Below are 13,758 nucleotides of genomic sequence, written 5' to 3' on the forward strand. Positions count from 1 at the left end.
CAGCGCTTTGTTCCCATTTCCCTGCAGCTGCAGCCCGATTCGCTTCTCTCAGCTCAGGGGACTTAACCCTGCAAGAAGGGCTGAGCTGCTTTTCAGCAGGCTGTGCGGGTGTGCACAACTGACCAGAAAACCAAGAAAACTGAAACAACACCTCTCGTCCCTTGTCTTGCTGGATATTTCTCAATATCATCTTGTAAAAGTCCTAATTCGATCACGATCGACCTTTCTTGGTCCTGGTTCTTTGTCCTCTCCTTTGAGATCCTCAGCAACTTACATTCTTTTCCCTCCTCTTTCTCCGCATCCAATCCTGCATATCACTTAATTCACCAGGCCAGTCTCCCTCTGACAGCCCGCATCAGCCATCAGCGGTCTACCCATCAGCAGCGAACTCCTGCCCTCTGACCGGCCCTGGCGGCTGTCAGTCGTACACTCTCACACCGGCTCACTTGACCAGTGACCTGTCCGCCATATCACATATTACCCGCAGGGTAACCAAATATCTGCGGTGGTGCTGGGTCTCAGCACTCGCACCGATCTCTCCAGCACAACACCCTCTTTTCCATCTACCCACGCTTTGGCATCATGGCAAGCCAATATCCGGGTGGTTATGACAATGGTCACCAGCTCAATGACATACCTCCTGGCAATGTACGTGGATCGAGGCCCTGCGCTGTGAAACAAGCTGGACTGACCCCGTGTGCAGGCTTACCGACCAACTGAACAGCATTCAGACGACGAAGCAGAGCATTCCTTACTGCATCAGAACGCCGCATATCAGTCGCAATACGACGATCCCCATTCCCGTCCATTGACGCCAGGACAAGAGTCGATTTACACCCTGAATGAGACGTACGTAGGAGGAGACAAATCACAAGCCCCAATCACAGGATACAACCCTCAACATACTCAACCGTACGGGCGCGAAGGTGGCTACGGCTTGAGCAACACACAGGCCGGCTTCCCGACGCCAGGGTACCCTGATCCGACCCAGCGCAGCAATTCGACCGAAGCATGGCAGCAACGACAAGCTCCCGGTTTCGGCTCCGTCAAACGCTACGCCACCAGAAAAGTCAAGGTGGTCAACAGCGTACTGAGCATTGACTATCCAGTGCCCAGTGCCATCCAAAATGCAATTCAATCTAAATACCGGACCGATCTCGAGGGTGGCAGCGAGGAGTTTACCCACATGCGATACACGGCCGCGACCTGCGACCCGGATGATTTCACACTGAAGAATGGCTACAACCTGCGTCCCGCCATGTACAACCGGCACACCGAGCTCCTCATCGCCATTACGGCCTACAACGAGGATAAGGTCTTGACTGCCCGCACGCTGCACGGCGTGATGCAGAACATCCGTGATATCGTGAACCTGAAGAAATCCGAGTTCTGGAACAAGGGCGGACCGGCCTGGCAGAAGATTGTCGTGTGCCTCGTTTTCGACGGTATCGATCCTTGTGACAAGAATACTCTGGACGTCCTCGCGACTGTCGGTGTGTACCAAGACGGGGTCATGAAGAAGGACGTCGACGGCAAGGATACCGTGGTCCATATATTCGAATACACGACCCAACTCTCGGTGACTGCGAATCAACAGCTCATTCGACCAAACGACAACGACCCCACATCGCTGCCCCCAGTGCAGATGATGTTCTGTCTGAAGCAGAAGAACAGCAAGAAGATCAACTCCCACCGATGGCTGTTCAACGCATTTGGCCGCATCCTGAACCCGGAGATTTGCATTCTCCTTGACGCCGGCACCAAGCCTGGTTCCAAGGCTTTGATGGCACTGTGGGAAGCTTTCTACAACGACAAGGATCTCGGAGGCGCTTGCGGTGAGATTCACGCCATGTTGGGTCGTGGGGGAGTTTTCGGACGGAAGCTCTTGAACCCTCTGGTCGCCGCACAGAACTTCGAATACAAGATCAGTAATATCTTGGACAAGCCGTTGGAGAGCTCTTTTGGCTACGTCAGTGTGTTGCCCGGTGCGTTCTCAGCATACCGTTTCCGTGCGATCATGGGCCGTCCTCTGGAGCAGTATTTCCACGGTGATCACACCCTTTCGAAGCGGCTGGGTAAAAAGGGTATCGAGGGAATGAACATCTTCAAGAAGAACATGTTCTTGGCCGAGGATCGTATTCTGTGTTTTGAATTGGTCGCCAAGGCAGGTTCGAAATGGCATCTCACCTACGTCAAGGCATCGAAAGCCGAAACCGATGTACCCGAAGGTGCTGCAGAGTTCATCGGTCAACGTCGACGATGGCTCAACGGGTCCTTTGCCGCCTCCATTTACTCTCTCATGCACTTCTCCCGCATGTACAAATCGGGCCACAACATCATCCGAATGATCTTCTTCCACATCCAAATGATCTACAACATTGTGTCGGTCGTCCTTTCCTGGTTCTCACTCGCGGCGTTCTGGCTCACCACCAAGATCATCATGGATCTGGTGGGTCAGCCAAGCAGCAACAACAATGATCACGCATTCCCCTTCGGCAACAGCGCGACACCGATCATCAACACCGTCCTGCAGTACGCTTACCTCGCTTTCCTTCTTCTACAGTTCATCCTGGCTCTGGGTAATCGTCCCAAGGGTTCCAAGGTCGCATACATCATCTCCTTCTGCGTCTTCGCCGTCATTCAGCTCTACGTGATCGTCTTATCCATGTATTTGGTGGTCAAAGCGTTCACTTCAAAGGATGGCACCGACATCGTCACAAACGAGGGAGCCAACGAATTCATCAAGTCCTTCTTCGCTTCGACTGGACCTGGCATTGTCATCATCGCACTGGCCGCTACCTTTGGACTGTACTTTGTCGCCTCGTTCCTGTACATGGATCCTTGGCACATGTTCACCTCCTTCATCCAGTACCTGCTCCTCATGCCATCCTTCATCAACATCCTCATGATCTACGCTTTTAGCAACTGGCACGACGTCTCGTGGGGAACCAAGGGCGCGGACAAGGCAGACGTGTTACCTTCAGCTCAAACCAAAAAGGATGAAAAGGGCAAGGCGACTGTGGTGGAAGAAGTGGACAGACCCCAAGCCGACATCGACTCTCAGTTTGAGGCCACAGTGCGCCGCGCTTTGGCGCCGTACGTGCCCCCAGTGGAGAAGGAAGACAAAACCTTGGAAGACTCGTACAAGAACTTCCGAACTCGACTGGTGGCGACCTGGATCTTTTCGAACGCCTTGCTCTCGGTTGTCATTACTAGTGACAGCGTCGACAACTTTGGATTTACTGTAAGTATCAGCAGCACACGTCTCAGCATTGCCTGGGCTCGGCTAACTTCTTGTATAGTCTAGGGCGACCAGTCGAAGCAGTCACTTTTTCCAAGCACTCTTGTGGACCACAGCGGCTCTTTCTGTCGTGCGCTTCACCGGATGCTGCTGGTTCCTCGGCAGGACCGGTCTACTCTGCTGTTTCAATAGGAGATAATCACCTCACCAAAGCCAAGGGTGTCGGGAAGGTAACGGTTGGATCACGGTTGGCAGGCCGGGGCGTCCTAAGGATGTTCAGGGGGATCCTCACGGGGCGAGAATAATCTCTTTCTGAAGTTGGCGATGACACAGTTTCTGTCAGATTTAGCAATGAACCCGCCATAAAATAGTAAAATGGCAAAATGGCGTTGGTACTGGGGTTAAATACATGTAAAAGTTATGTGTTCGCCTTGTTCGGCTGTCTTCCGCCGATAAGAAGCGAGGCCGCGGATTCCACCTGCGTCATGTGAGGGCGGCGAGGTCCATGTTGTTATGTACGAGCAAGTACCACTCGACACAGGTCTTCATCTCTAACTTCCTGTAAATCTTCGATAAACTGCCATCTACATCATCTACGTTGCTAGTGAATTCCCTTTGTGAGCGCCTCTCACTGCCCTTGCTCGTTTTGCATGCTGTCCCGATTCAGCACCGTGCGAGACTTTGAGAAACGTACTGTTCCCCGCCGGGTTTTAGGCTGCGCCCGACCCTCATTGCGCCTTCTGTCGCCTTTACAACCGATTTATCTGACGCGCCGCATTTCTTCTTTCGACAAGTCCTCGCCTTCACAATTTCCACCAAGTCCTTGAAATTTCTTCAGAGGTAGATATTGAGCGAGTTGTGCTGTCGCCTCCGTGGTGACGACCCTCCGGCAAGATGATGAAAATATGGTCGATGGTACGAGCGATTCCGGGTGCGTATTGGAAGTCGCTGATGGCAATTTGCAGAAGCAACAGCAACAAAAGGATGAACAGGCACAAGGGGTGACACAAAAGAAGAAGAAGGTCACAGCTGCCCAACTTCGCGTGCAAAAAGGTGAATAAAGATCTGGACGCTTCGCTCTGTCCGGGTGGAGGGGTCGCTAATGCAGTTTCTCTCAGATCTAAGTGAACTGTCACTCGGTTCAACCATGAAGACGACGTTCCCCAACCCCGACGATATCCTGAACTTTACCCTCACGATCGAACCAGATGAAGGAATGTACAAGGGCGGCAGCTTCGTGTTCAACTTCTCCATCAACCAGAACTTCCCACACGATCCACCCAAAGTCAAATGCACACAGAAGATTTACCATCCAAACATTGATCTAGAGGGAAATGTCTGCTTGAACATCCTGAGAGAGGATTGGAAGCCTGTGTTGAATTTGAACGCCGTTATCGTCGGCATGCAGGTAAACATCACACTTACAAGAGCGGGTATTGTCGAGTGTCTGTGGTTAACTTGATGGACAGTTCCTCTTCCTGGAGCCGAATGCTTCTGATCCGCTAAACAAGGAGGCTGCTGAAGATCTCAGAAACAACCGAGAAGGATTCCGGCGTAATGCGCGAACGGCAATGGGGGGCGGGTCCGTGAGAGGACAGACCTACGACCGAGTATTGCGGTGATGACAATGGGATCCGTGGGAAAGCCATGATGAATGACACGATTCAATGACAAGTCGAATACATGGATTTACATTGCGAGCTTTTTTTCGGGGGTTGCGGTCGACGACTTGGCAAGGGTAGAGGCGTTATTCAGGGCCACAAGGTTGATCAGCTGTGCACAGAGTGGTTCTCGCGAAGCTGGAGTTAATTTCGAGTTTTAAAGGTCACAGCACTATGCGACACTTCTCTTGAAACATCTCTCCACAGTCAAAGACCACGCAAGGCTCCAGGTAACTGTCTACTTCTTTGCCCGGTAACCCTGCGGGCGAAGGTGATATCTGGATCTCTCTTTCTGCGCTCTTAAGTTCGTACGAGCCTCCCTCACATTGGGTCGAAGTGATGTCCCAAGTCACGCTCCTGCTTTTTTGCCAATATCCCATCGGCCAGTATCTACATCACTAATCCAACCTCCCGCAGCCTAGATCCACCCGGACAAGGAGCTGGGATGTCAATTCCACCTATCAAATACATTCGCCTCGGACGCTACGAATTTGGACCTGTTTTCCCATGGAATGGCCTATATCCGAAGCACCTACCGATAGGTCTGGCTCGGCCTGCAGAATGCTCATATGATTCAGACTCGGATAAGGCGCTTGTGCGTACCGTATATCTGGAAACAACGTCATGCTAGAACGATATTAATCCCTCGGCGCATGCTGTTAGCTTCGCACAGTGGCTCCTGCTGAAATACCTGCCTCATCAAGATCTCCTCATTCTCGTTGACTTAGTACTCTACCCACGAGAGCGACTACAGAAATCGAACGCAGATATTGGAACCATCAAAGTGTCCAGGACCTGGATTACGACGATGAAGGTCATTATCGCTGGCGCCACTGGCTTTGTTGGGAAACAAGTTGTCGTCCAATCCATCGAGAACCCCGAGATTTCCTCAATCATCGTGCTTACTCGGCGCAATATCGACGAAAAGCTAAGCCAAAATCCCAAGGTGCAGGTCATCCTGCACGAGGACTTCCAGTCGTATCCGGCAGACCTGCTCGAGCAACTTCAAGGAGTGCAAGGCTGTGTTTGGTAAAGGACATGCACCTGAGTGCTTTGATTGCTAGACAAAAGCTGACCCGGCGTCCAAGGTGCCTAGGAGGCAAGGTCGAGGACTTCCCCGATCTTCAGACTGCGAGGAAGGTCGGCGTCGACTTCACCTTGGCCGCCGCAAACGCCTTCGTGGAAGGCATCTGTCCAAACCTGCAACCAGGACAGAGATTCCGGTTCGTCTTCTGCAGCGGCAACGGGGCCGAATGGGACCAGGACAAGAAACTCTGGCTATTTCCCGACACCCGAAAATTGAAGGTACCGTCAGCCCTTCTTTATTCTCCCAGATCTGTCAGCTTGTTACGACGGTCTTCACTAACGTCAACCAAAGGGTGCCGCGGAACGGGGCTTGCTGGACATTGCCGACGCCAATCCAGACGTGTTCGAGGCGATCGTGCTTCGTCCAGGCGGCGTCGTACCCGATGAGAGCGTCGTACTCGGCAAGATCGCATCGCTGATGACCCCGGTCGTCCCCGTCACTCAGCTGGCGAGGGCGCTGATTAGATCTTGCATCAGCCCGCCACCAGAGAAGGTCGTTGAGAATCGGGAAATTCTGCAGCTTGGTTCTTGATGGTTGGCAAGGTGCGTTTTCAAGGAGACAGGGACAGGGCAGTCTCTCGGTAAAGGCCAGGGCGTTTCCTATGTTGAGCCTCCCTTGAGGAGCGGGATTCAACACTGAGCGATGATCTTTCTTGGGGACTGCAGTCTCTCGGAATAGTATTTCGTCTTCGTATCACCCTCGTCAAAGAAACATAGAGCCCAGGGCTGAACTCCTTCACCATGATTAGATGGTTGGGAAAACTGAGGCGAGTACTCTTGAGGAACCAGCTTCGATGCTGTTTCCGGGCAATGGCGTCGTTTTTGGAAGTCTTGAGACAGAGTCTTGAAGATTTTTCCATCGAAGAAAGGATTTCATACGTCCCAACTGTGCGAAACACGTTCTGAACCTTCCGTAGTTGGGTTAATCGCTCCCTGTACGTGAGAAGCTAGCAAGCGTCACTGAAGTGAAAGACAGAACCCGACCCTTGTAACGTTTTACGTCCTTATCTGACAACAGAGTGACGCGAGTTATTCACTTCTTGCCCACAGAAGTTCAGGAATTAGGAAGGGGCGTATTCCGTGCCCATCTTCTCGAGTTCACGATCACTTGGCGTCACTCTCTGCGTCGACGAATCCTTGAGGAGCAACTTCAAGGAAACCTTTGAAAAGGCTCTGAATGAGTCCAGATTGACTGCTGGTCTTACGCTCTCGGAGTCCTCTATCCGCTTACAGGATTGGTTGGTTCTCTGTCTTGCTACCCGCAGTGAAGATTGGCTGATGCACCAAGTAATTCCTTGCTTCCCTGCGGCATTCAGTCCGAGCCTGCGTAGTTCTCCCACACCCGTTGACAAAAACAGAATGGCGGATTCTATGTCTAATCTCGCCCGTTGGTACCGCGGCGGGTTCCTCCTCCTTCGACAAGCATGGCGCGAACGCGGCGGCGGCGACGACGGCGACGACGACAATTGGGATCCAAGAGCGCGCGAACTACTACTCGACCCATACCTTCCTCCTTATTATCGGTCGGTGCAGTAGTCTCCTCTCGCCTCGTCTCTCATCTAAAGCTTACGGTCACAGAGCCGTACTTCTCACCATGGTTATCCATACCGACGATGATCCCCTCCAAATCCTTGATCAGCTTACAAGAGTAGTAGAAGAATTGGAGGCTACGGTGATCGCCGGAAACGAGCCTGACGACCCGCAGGTGAAGGAATTGAGGGAGGTAGTGCAATTCCTAGAGGAGATCTTTCTGGATGATAGCGGTGAAGAGAGTGAGGAGGGGGGAGAAACTGCAGAGGGAAAGGATGCGACCGAAGAGAACGACACACAAACTGTTACTCGGAGCCAGGAACATGCCGAAGACAAGTGACCGGCGTCAAGTCAGACTACTCTCGTCGAGTAGTGGTAGAGGCAGTGAGAGGCTCAGTTCTGGCGCGCGGGAAATGCCCAACCACCGCAGATATGGATGAACCAAAGACTATCGGTAGGATGGTCGATCAGGGCCAGCTTATCGACCAACGGTCAAATTGACAATTCTTCTAAACACCTATTTTCTCGATTGTCCGCCTCTCCACATTGTGCTTCCTGTGTCTATGTTCAGCGCTTACTCTCATTTCTTCCTAACTTAGGACACCCCTCTCGTCATCACTAGGGGTAGGAGACTCTACTTCCCCCGGAGTTGAAGAGAGGCAGGCTTTATTAACCGCGATGTCTAGCTCATATCTGTAAAACCGAATAACGAAGAAAGTTTGTAGGCTTCCTAGAAGAGGCAATCTTATCGACCATACTCCAGAGGGCTTCCTCCGAGTCGAGTTCAAAATCAGAACCTGGCACAGACGGCCATACAATACCTAGGTACCTCAGTCCATTCCCTTTCTGATGATCTGTATCCAAAAGAACACACGTCGACAGAAATATAAACCAAAAAGTATAGGGCAACGCTGTCTAGTGCCAGAGAAAATTTATATAAATATGGGTGTTTGAGCAATGATAGGAAGTCGCCCGACACCAACCAGACTCACTGAACGGCGATATCAGATCCGCGGTCTTTGGATGTTGATGTTCATCTCGGCTATATAGGTGGGGATGCTGTAAGAAGTGGAGCCGAACTCGTAAAAGACACGATTGACAATGTCGAACTACCAGTATCCGGTTCATTAATTTCTGTAGGGTAGCTGTCCAGGGTTGTATCGTCCGTCAAAGTCGATGAGGATCTTCATTGAACGATTCAAGATTGCGAGTGGCCATCTTCGTGGCTCTATGTCACGGCGGGCAATGAGTGTCTTGCGTGCTTGATCGTTGTCGGCCTGAAGAATAAATGCTCTGGTTATTCCCCTGTGCCAAATACGCTAAAATCTGGTACATATCGGCATCCAGCGGCTGGACAGATCGATTATTATGCTGCGCGACGCCTTCCATGGTCGTCGATTTCCTTCACACTATCCCTCAGATGGTGCAGCAATTCAGAGGTGAATGTTTGCTGCTCGCAGATGAATCTGTCCCAATCGGAATGTTGTAAGAAGACGTTTATCATGCAGGCGGCGAACTGCGTCAGTAATAACCTGAGATCGTCGCCCTCTCTTGTGTGGTCATAGACGTATTGAACGAGCAGGAAAACTTCTGATACGCGCTGCGGAAACAACTTGAGCGAGACCAAGGTTCGGCGCATCTTGTATAGAACCAGTGATCTGAGTGATTCAATGACGTATCTGTCGGCGAAGACGTACAGTTTTGCCAGGGACAGGAGCGTCTCCATCAGACTTTCTGAGGGCGTGGAATTTCTGTATGGGTGGAAGATGGGCCCGTTCCAGTCCGACGCAGCGCTGCGGAACTTGGTCCAGTCCATCGCTAGCTTTGAGCCGGGATCGGGATGATATGAGATGACAGGAGCTTTGGCCTGGGTGTCCGTGCTATGGACTTTGGAGTTCTGATGTATTCTACACCACCTTAACCACGAAATAGGGCGAGAAATTTGATGCGTCCAAGCTCTCTTGTGGTGGTTATGGTGTAGTGCTTGTCGAAGGCTGTCCGTTGGCGTTGTTAGCCCTTCTCCTGCACCGCTGTCGCTCTTTTTTTCCACACCAGTAGAGAAGGATTTTGAATGGCTGGAGCCGAGATTGTCGCAGCTTGTTCCCGATTGTAGTGGTGACAAGACTTCCCTGTCTGCGACAGTCTCAGGAGGAGGGACCGAAAAATCTCCTTTATAGGCAAACTCGCAGAAGCGCAAAAAGGTCTTCTCGTCGATGTCATCCAAAACAGCCCGTCTTTCCACACTCTCGGCCATGTCCCCATTGATTAGGGCGGCAAAGACAGGGGAGAGTTTCACGGCCAGACTGGAATGGACATTGAATGCCTTTCTCTCCAAACCCACGAGGAACTGAAATGTTGTTGAGCTCAGGGATCTGCGGTTGTTAGAATTAGGAGTCGTGAATAGCGGGTTTCCAGGTAATGCTTACTCGCTGAGAGGGAGACATTGCATGTTCTGCCAACCATGGGAGAAAGTAGAGAAGTCGAGGTCAGTGACCGTAGAACTATATCCAGGTCATTTTGTTCTTCTGTATCGTCAAAGACCGCGAAAGCAATCTTCGTTGGTACTCAGGCTAAGAGTTCCCCCCTTGCGTTTCCAACCAGCTAAAATAGTTTGATCTCCTGACCGTTCTGTTGAGTGTGTACAAATGATCCAATATGGCAATACAACTTTGTCATATGTAAGCTTTCGGACACGCACTTTCCTCGATATGGAAGTGTTAATGTATTTATGAAGAGCCGGATGCACGTTTCGCCGTATCCATTCCGGCTACCGAGGCATTGTTCATAAAATAGGCAAAATGGAGACTCCAAATTGTGCAATGCTTGGTGGTAAGGCTGGTCCAATTAAGGGGGCGAAGATGAGTGGAGAGTGGTGGAAACCCCCTCGTAATGAGCGAGTCATGCTGTGGAGCTTGACCCAATGATTCTCCTAACCATCGACTCATTCCAAACTCTAATTTCTCCGAAGTTCACTTGATTTCCACCATTACATGCTTTCTCTTCCCAGCACGATTGCCACGAGCCAATATCAATATGGCCACGTCCCTAAGATTGGCATTCGCTTCTTGTGCACTTGGAGTTTCCGAAGCCGGTGCACATCTCAAGCGTCCTTCGAATGCCCAGCATTCTTCGTCCGCCCGTCGTCCTTCTCCTGACCCCATCACGCACAAATGCTCCGCCATGATCCACCAATGCGTGCGAGCAGCCCAAGTGAAGACCTTATCGACATGCAAACTAGGGGTGTGTATTCGCAATCCAATGTTCAAGGTTTGATCGAGGTTATCGATATAAGATCCCTAGCCTGCAGATTGTGTCTACAAGACCGCACTCTCAATTAGTATCGTCATTCTCTGATTCTCTTTTGTTTCTTTTTGTTCCATTTCTCTATTAAGCGGCCTGCGTACGATCCAGTCACCTTCTGCCGAGCACTCATCGAGGCATCCGCCTTTCTATTGCCCACTTGAACATACGTCCCCTCATAGCCTCGTTCAAAACCAGGGCAAATTCAACCTCGCCGTGGGTTGCTTGCCCATTAAAAGCAAGAATATCAAGATGTCTCTGGTAGGAAATTTCGTTTCCAACTATGACAACAGTGCAGGAAAACAGGGACCTGGGATTCCGGGGCATTTCCGGAGGGAATCGCAGGTTGACCAGTCAAACATCCCGCAACGGACATCTCAAGATGCTCATCACTCGGCAGCCATCGAAGATATATCGTTCTCCCACCACGGCACCGGTCTGGAGCGTCGCTCGAGCTCGGTAAGGGATGACGGTAAATTGCCAGACGATCAATCTAGAAGTTTAGAGAACGACGAAGGTGACATGCGTGTCAGATACCTGGCTCGACAGTTCTCGCGGACATCCACCAGGACCGACGACGCCAATCCCTTCGCCGCTGCACCGGGCTCATCGTTAGATCCCAGTTCAGATAACTTCCAGACTCGGGACTGGATCAAGGCTTTGTTCAATCTCCAGTCCAAAGACGATCGGTTTCTTGCTAGGACTGCCGGAGTCGCATTCCGCAACTTGAGCGTCCACGGTTTCGGGTCTGCTACCGACTACCAAAAGACTGTCGGCAACGCCCCGTTACAGATTGTCGGCTTGGCGCGTCAGCTGATGGGTGTGGGACAACGCAGAATCGACATCCTTCGCGGGTTTGATGGACTCGTGAACCATGGAGAAATGCTGGTGGTTCTGGGGCCTCCTGGTTCAGGTTGCTCGACTTTCCTCAAGACACTGGCCGGCGAAACCCATGGTTTCCATGTCGACAAGGATTCGTACATCAATTACCAAGGTATCTCCTTTGACCAGATGCACAAGCACTTCCGCGGCGAGGCTATCTACACCGCCGAACAGGACATCCACTTCCCTCAACTGTCTGTCGCGGACACCCTCTACTTTGCCACTCGTGCAAGGGCGCCGAGGCATCGGCCGGGAAACATCTCCGCACACGAATACGCGTGCCACATGCGAGATGTCATTATGGCGACTTTTGGCATCCGACACACTTTCAACACTCGAGTGGGCAACGACTTCATTCGAGGGGTGAGTGGAGGAGAAAGGAAGCGTGTCAGTATAGCCGAAGCTGCATTGAACATGTCGCCTCTACAATGCTGGGACAACAGCACGCGCGGCCTAGATAGCGCCAACGCCATTGAGTTCTGCAAAACCCTACGTCTATCGACCGAAATCCTCAACGCCACAGCCGCAGTGGCCATTTATCAAGCTCCTCAGGCCGCATACGACATCTTCGACAAGGTTCTTGTACTTTATGAGGGGCGGCAGATCTATTTCGGGAGGACCGAGGACGCCAAAGACTACTTCGTCCGCCTAGGCTTTCATTGTCCCGATCGTCAGACCACCGCCGACTTCCTAACGTCCATGACGAGCTCCGATGAGCGAATTGTCCGTGAAGGCTTTGAGCATAGGGTACCATGCACGCCCGACGAATTCGCAAAGGCCTGGAAAGAGAGTTCCGAACGTGCCCAACTCCTCACAGACATCGAAGACTTCGATGAGAGGCACCCCCTTGGTGGTGAGGACCTAAATAGGTTCAAAGAATCAAGAAGATTGCAGCAAGCGAAGAGGCAGCGTGTGGCGTCGCCCTACACTCTATCGTACGGTCAACAGGTTAGGCTCTGTCTCTGGCGTGGGTTCCGCAGGCTGGTCGCCGACCCGAGTCTCACGCTGACTTCAATTATCGGCAACAACGTCTTTGCTCTGATAATCGGTTCCATCTTTTACAATCTCGACGGCACCACCAATTCTTTCTACTCTCGGGGTGCCCTACTCTTCTTTGCCATTCTCTTGAACGCTTTCAGTTCTGCCTTGGAAATCCTCACACTCTATGCGCAACGGCCGATCGTCGAGAAACACCAGCGGTACGCTTTGTACCATCCCTCGAGCGAGGCTTTTGCGTCCATGTTAACGGACATGCCTTATAAGATTACCAACACGATAATATTCAACGTCACCCTATATTTCTTGACCAACCTAAGGAGAGAGCCCGGGGCGTTCTTTTTCTTCCTCCTTATTTCGTTCACCTTGACTCTGGTGATGAGCATGCTCTTTCGAACGATCGCCTCCGTCTCTCGAACGCTGAGTCAGGCTTTGGCACCTGCCGCCATTCTGATCCTCGCCATCGTCATCTATACCGGTTTCGCCATTCCGGTCAACTACATGCTCGGCTGGGCGCGGTGGATCAACTACCTTGATCCCGTCGCCTATGGGTTCGAGGCCCTCATGATAAATGAGTTCTCTGGCCGAAATTTCGACTGTGCCGTGTACGTGCCGTCAGGTCCAGGGTATGGAAATTCGAATCGAGTCTGCTCGACGGTGGGGTCTCGTCCCGGTCGAACGTTTGTCAACGGGGACGACTTCATCAACAGCAGTTACAAGTACTACCATTCGCACAAGTGGAGAAATTTTGGAATCTTGATCGCATTCATGCTAGGCTTGTTCCTCACTTACCTGGTGTCCGCGGAATTTGTCCAGGCTAAGAAATCCAAAGGCGAAGTTCTGGTTTTCCGTCGTGGGCAGACACCAGCTACGCTGAAAATGAAGGCGCCTCAAGACACTGAAACCGGCGATACCACATCAAATGTCACGGCGGCGAAGAACCAACACTCCGAGGACATGTCGACCATCATTCAGAGGCAAACCGCGATCTTCCAATGGCGTGACGTCTGCTACGACATTCAAGTGAACGGTGGACGGCGGCTCTTGGACCACGTCGATGGG

At 51.7% G+C, this 13,758-nt stretch overlaps 3 protein-coding genes across 3 annotated transcripts; all 3 read left to right on the forward strand.

Moving 5' to 3' along the window:
• Positions 1-582: 582 nt before the first annotated feature.
• On the forward strand, positions 583-3,440 carry PV07_07744 (chitin synthase 3; the record flags this gene model as incomplete). Its single annotated transcript, XM_016394857.1, has 3 exons — positions 583-648; positions 704-3,244; positions 3,303-3,440. 3 exons carry the CDS (start codon positions 583-585, stop codon positions 3,438-3,440), a joined length of 2,745 nt encoding a protein of 914 aa, XP_016248276.1.
• A 706-nt stretch (positions 3,441-4,146) lies between these two features.
• PV07_07745 (NEDD8-conjugating enzyme UBC12) lies at positions 4,147-4,863 on the forward strand (the record flags this gene model as incomplete). Its single annotated transcript, XM_016394858.1, has 3 exons — positions 4,147-4,294; positions 4,360-4,649; positions 4,711-4,863. The coding sequence occupies 3 exons, from the start codon at positions 4,147-4,149 to the stop codon at positions 4,861-4,863; spliced, it is 591 nt and encodes a 196-aa protein (XP_016248277.1).
• Positions 4,864-5,710: 847 nt separating this feature from the next.
• On the forward strand, positions 5,711-6,645 carry PV07_07746 (uncharacterized protein; the record flags this gene model as incomplete). Its single annotated transcript, XM_016394859.1, has 3 exons — positions 5,711-5,931; positions 5,991-6,207; positions 6,281-6,645. 3 exons carry the CDS (start codon positions 5,711-5,713, stop codon positions 6,518-6,520), a joined length of 678 nt encoding a protein of 225 aa, XP_016248278.1. The 3' UTR covers positions 6,521-6,645.
• Positions 6,646-13,758: the final 7,113 nt, after the last annotated feature.

Source organism: Cladophialophora immunda (assembly GCF_000835495.1).
Source record: "Cladophialophora immunda strain CBS 83496 unplaced genomic scaffold supercont1.4, whole genome shotgun sequence".
NCBI classification, from domain to species: domain Eukaryota; kingdom Fungi; phylum Ascomycota; class Eurotiomycetes; order Chaetothyriales; family Herpotrichiellaceae; genus Cladophialophora; species Cladophialophora immunda.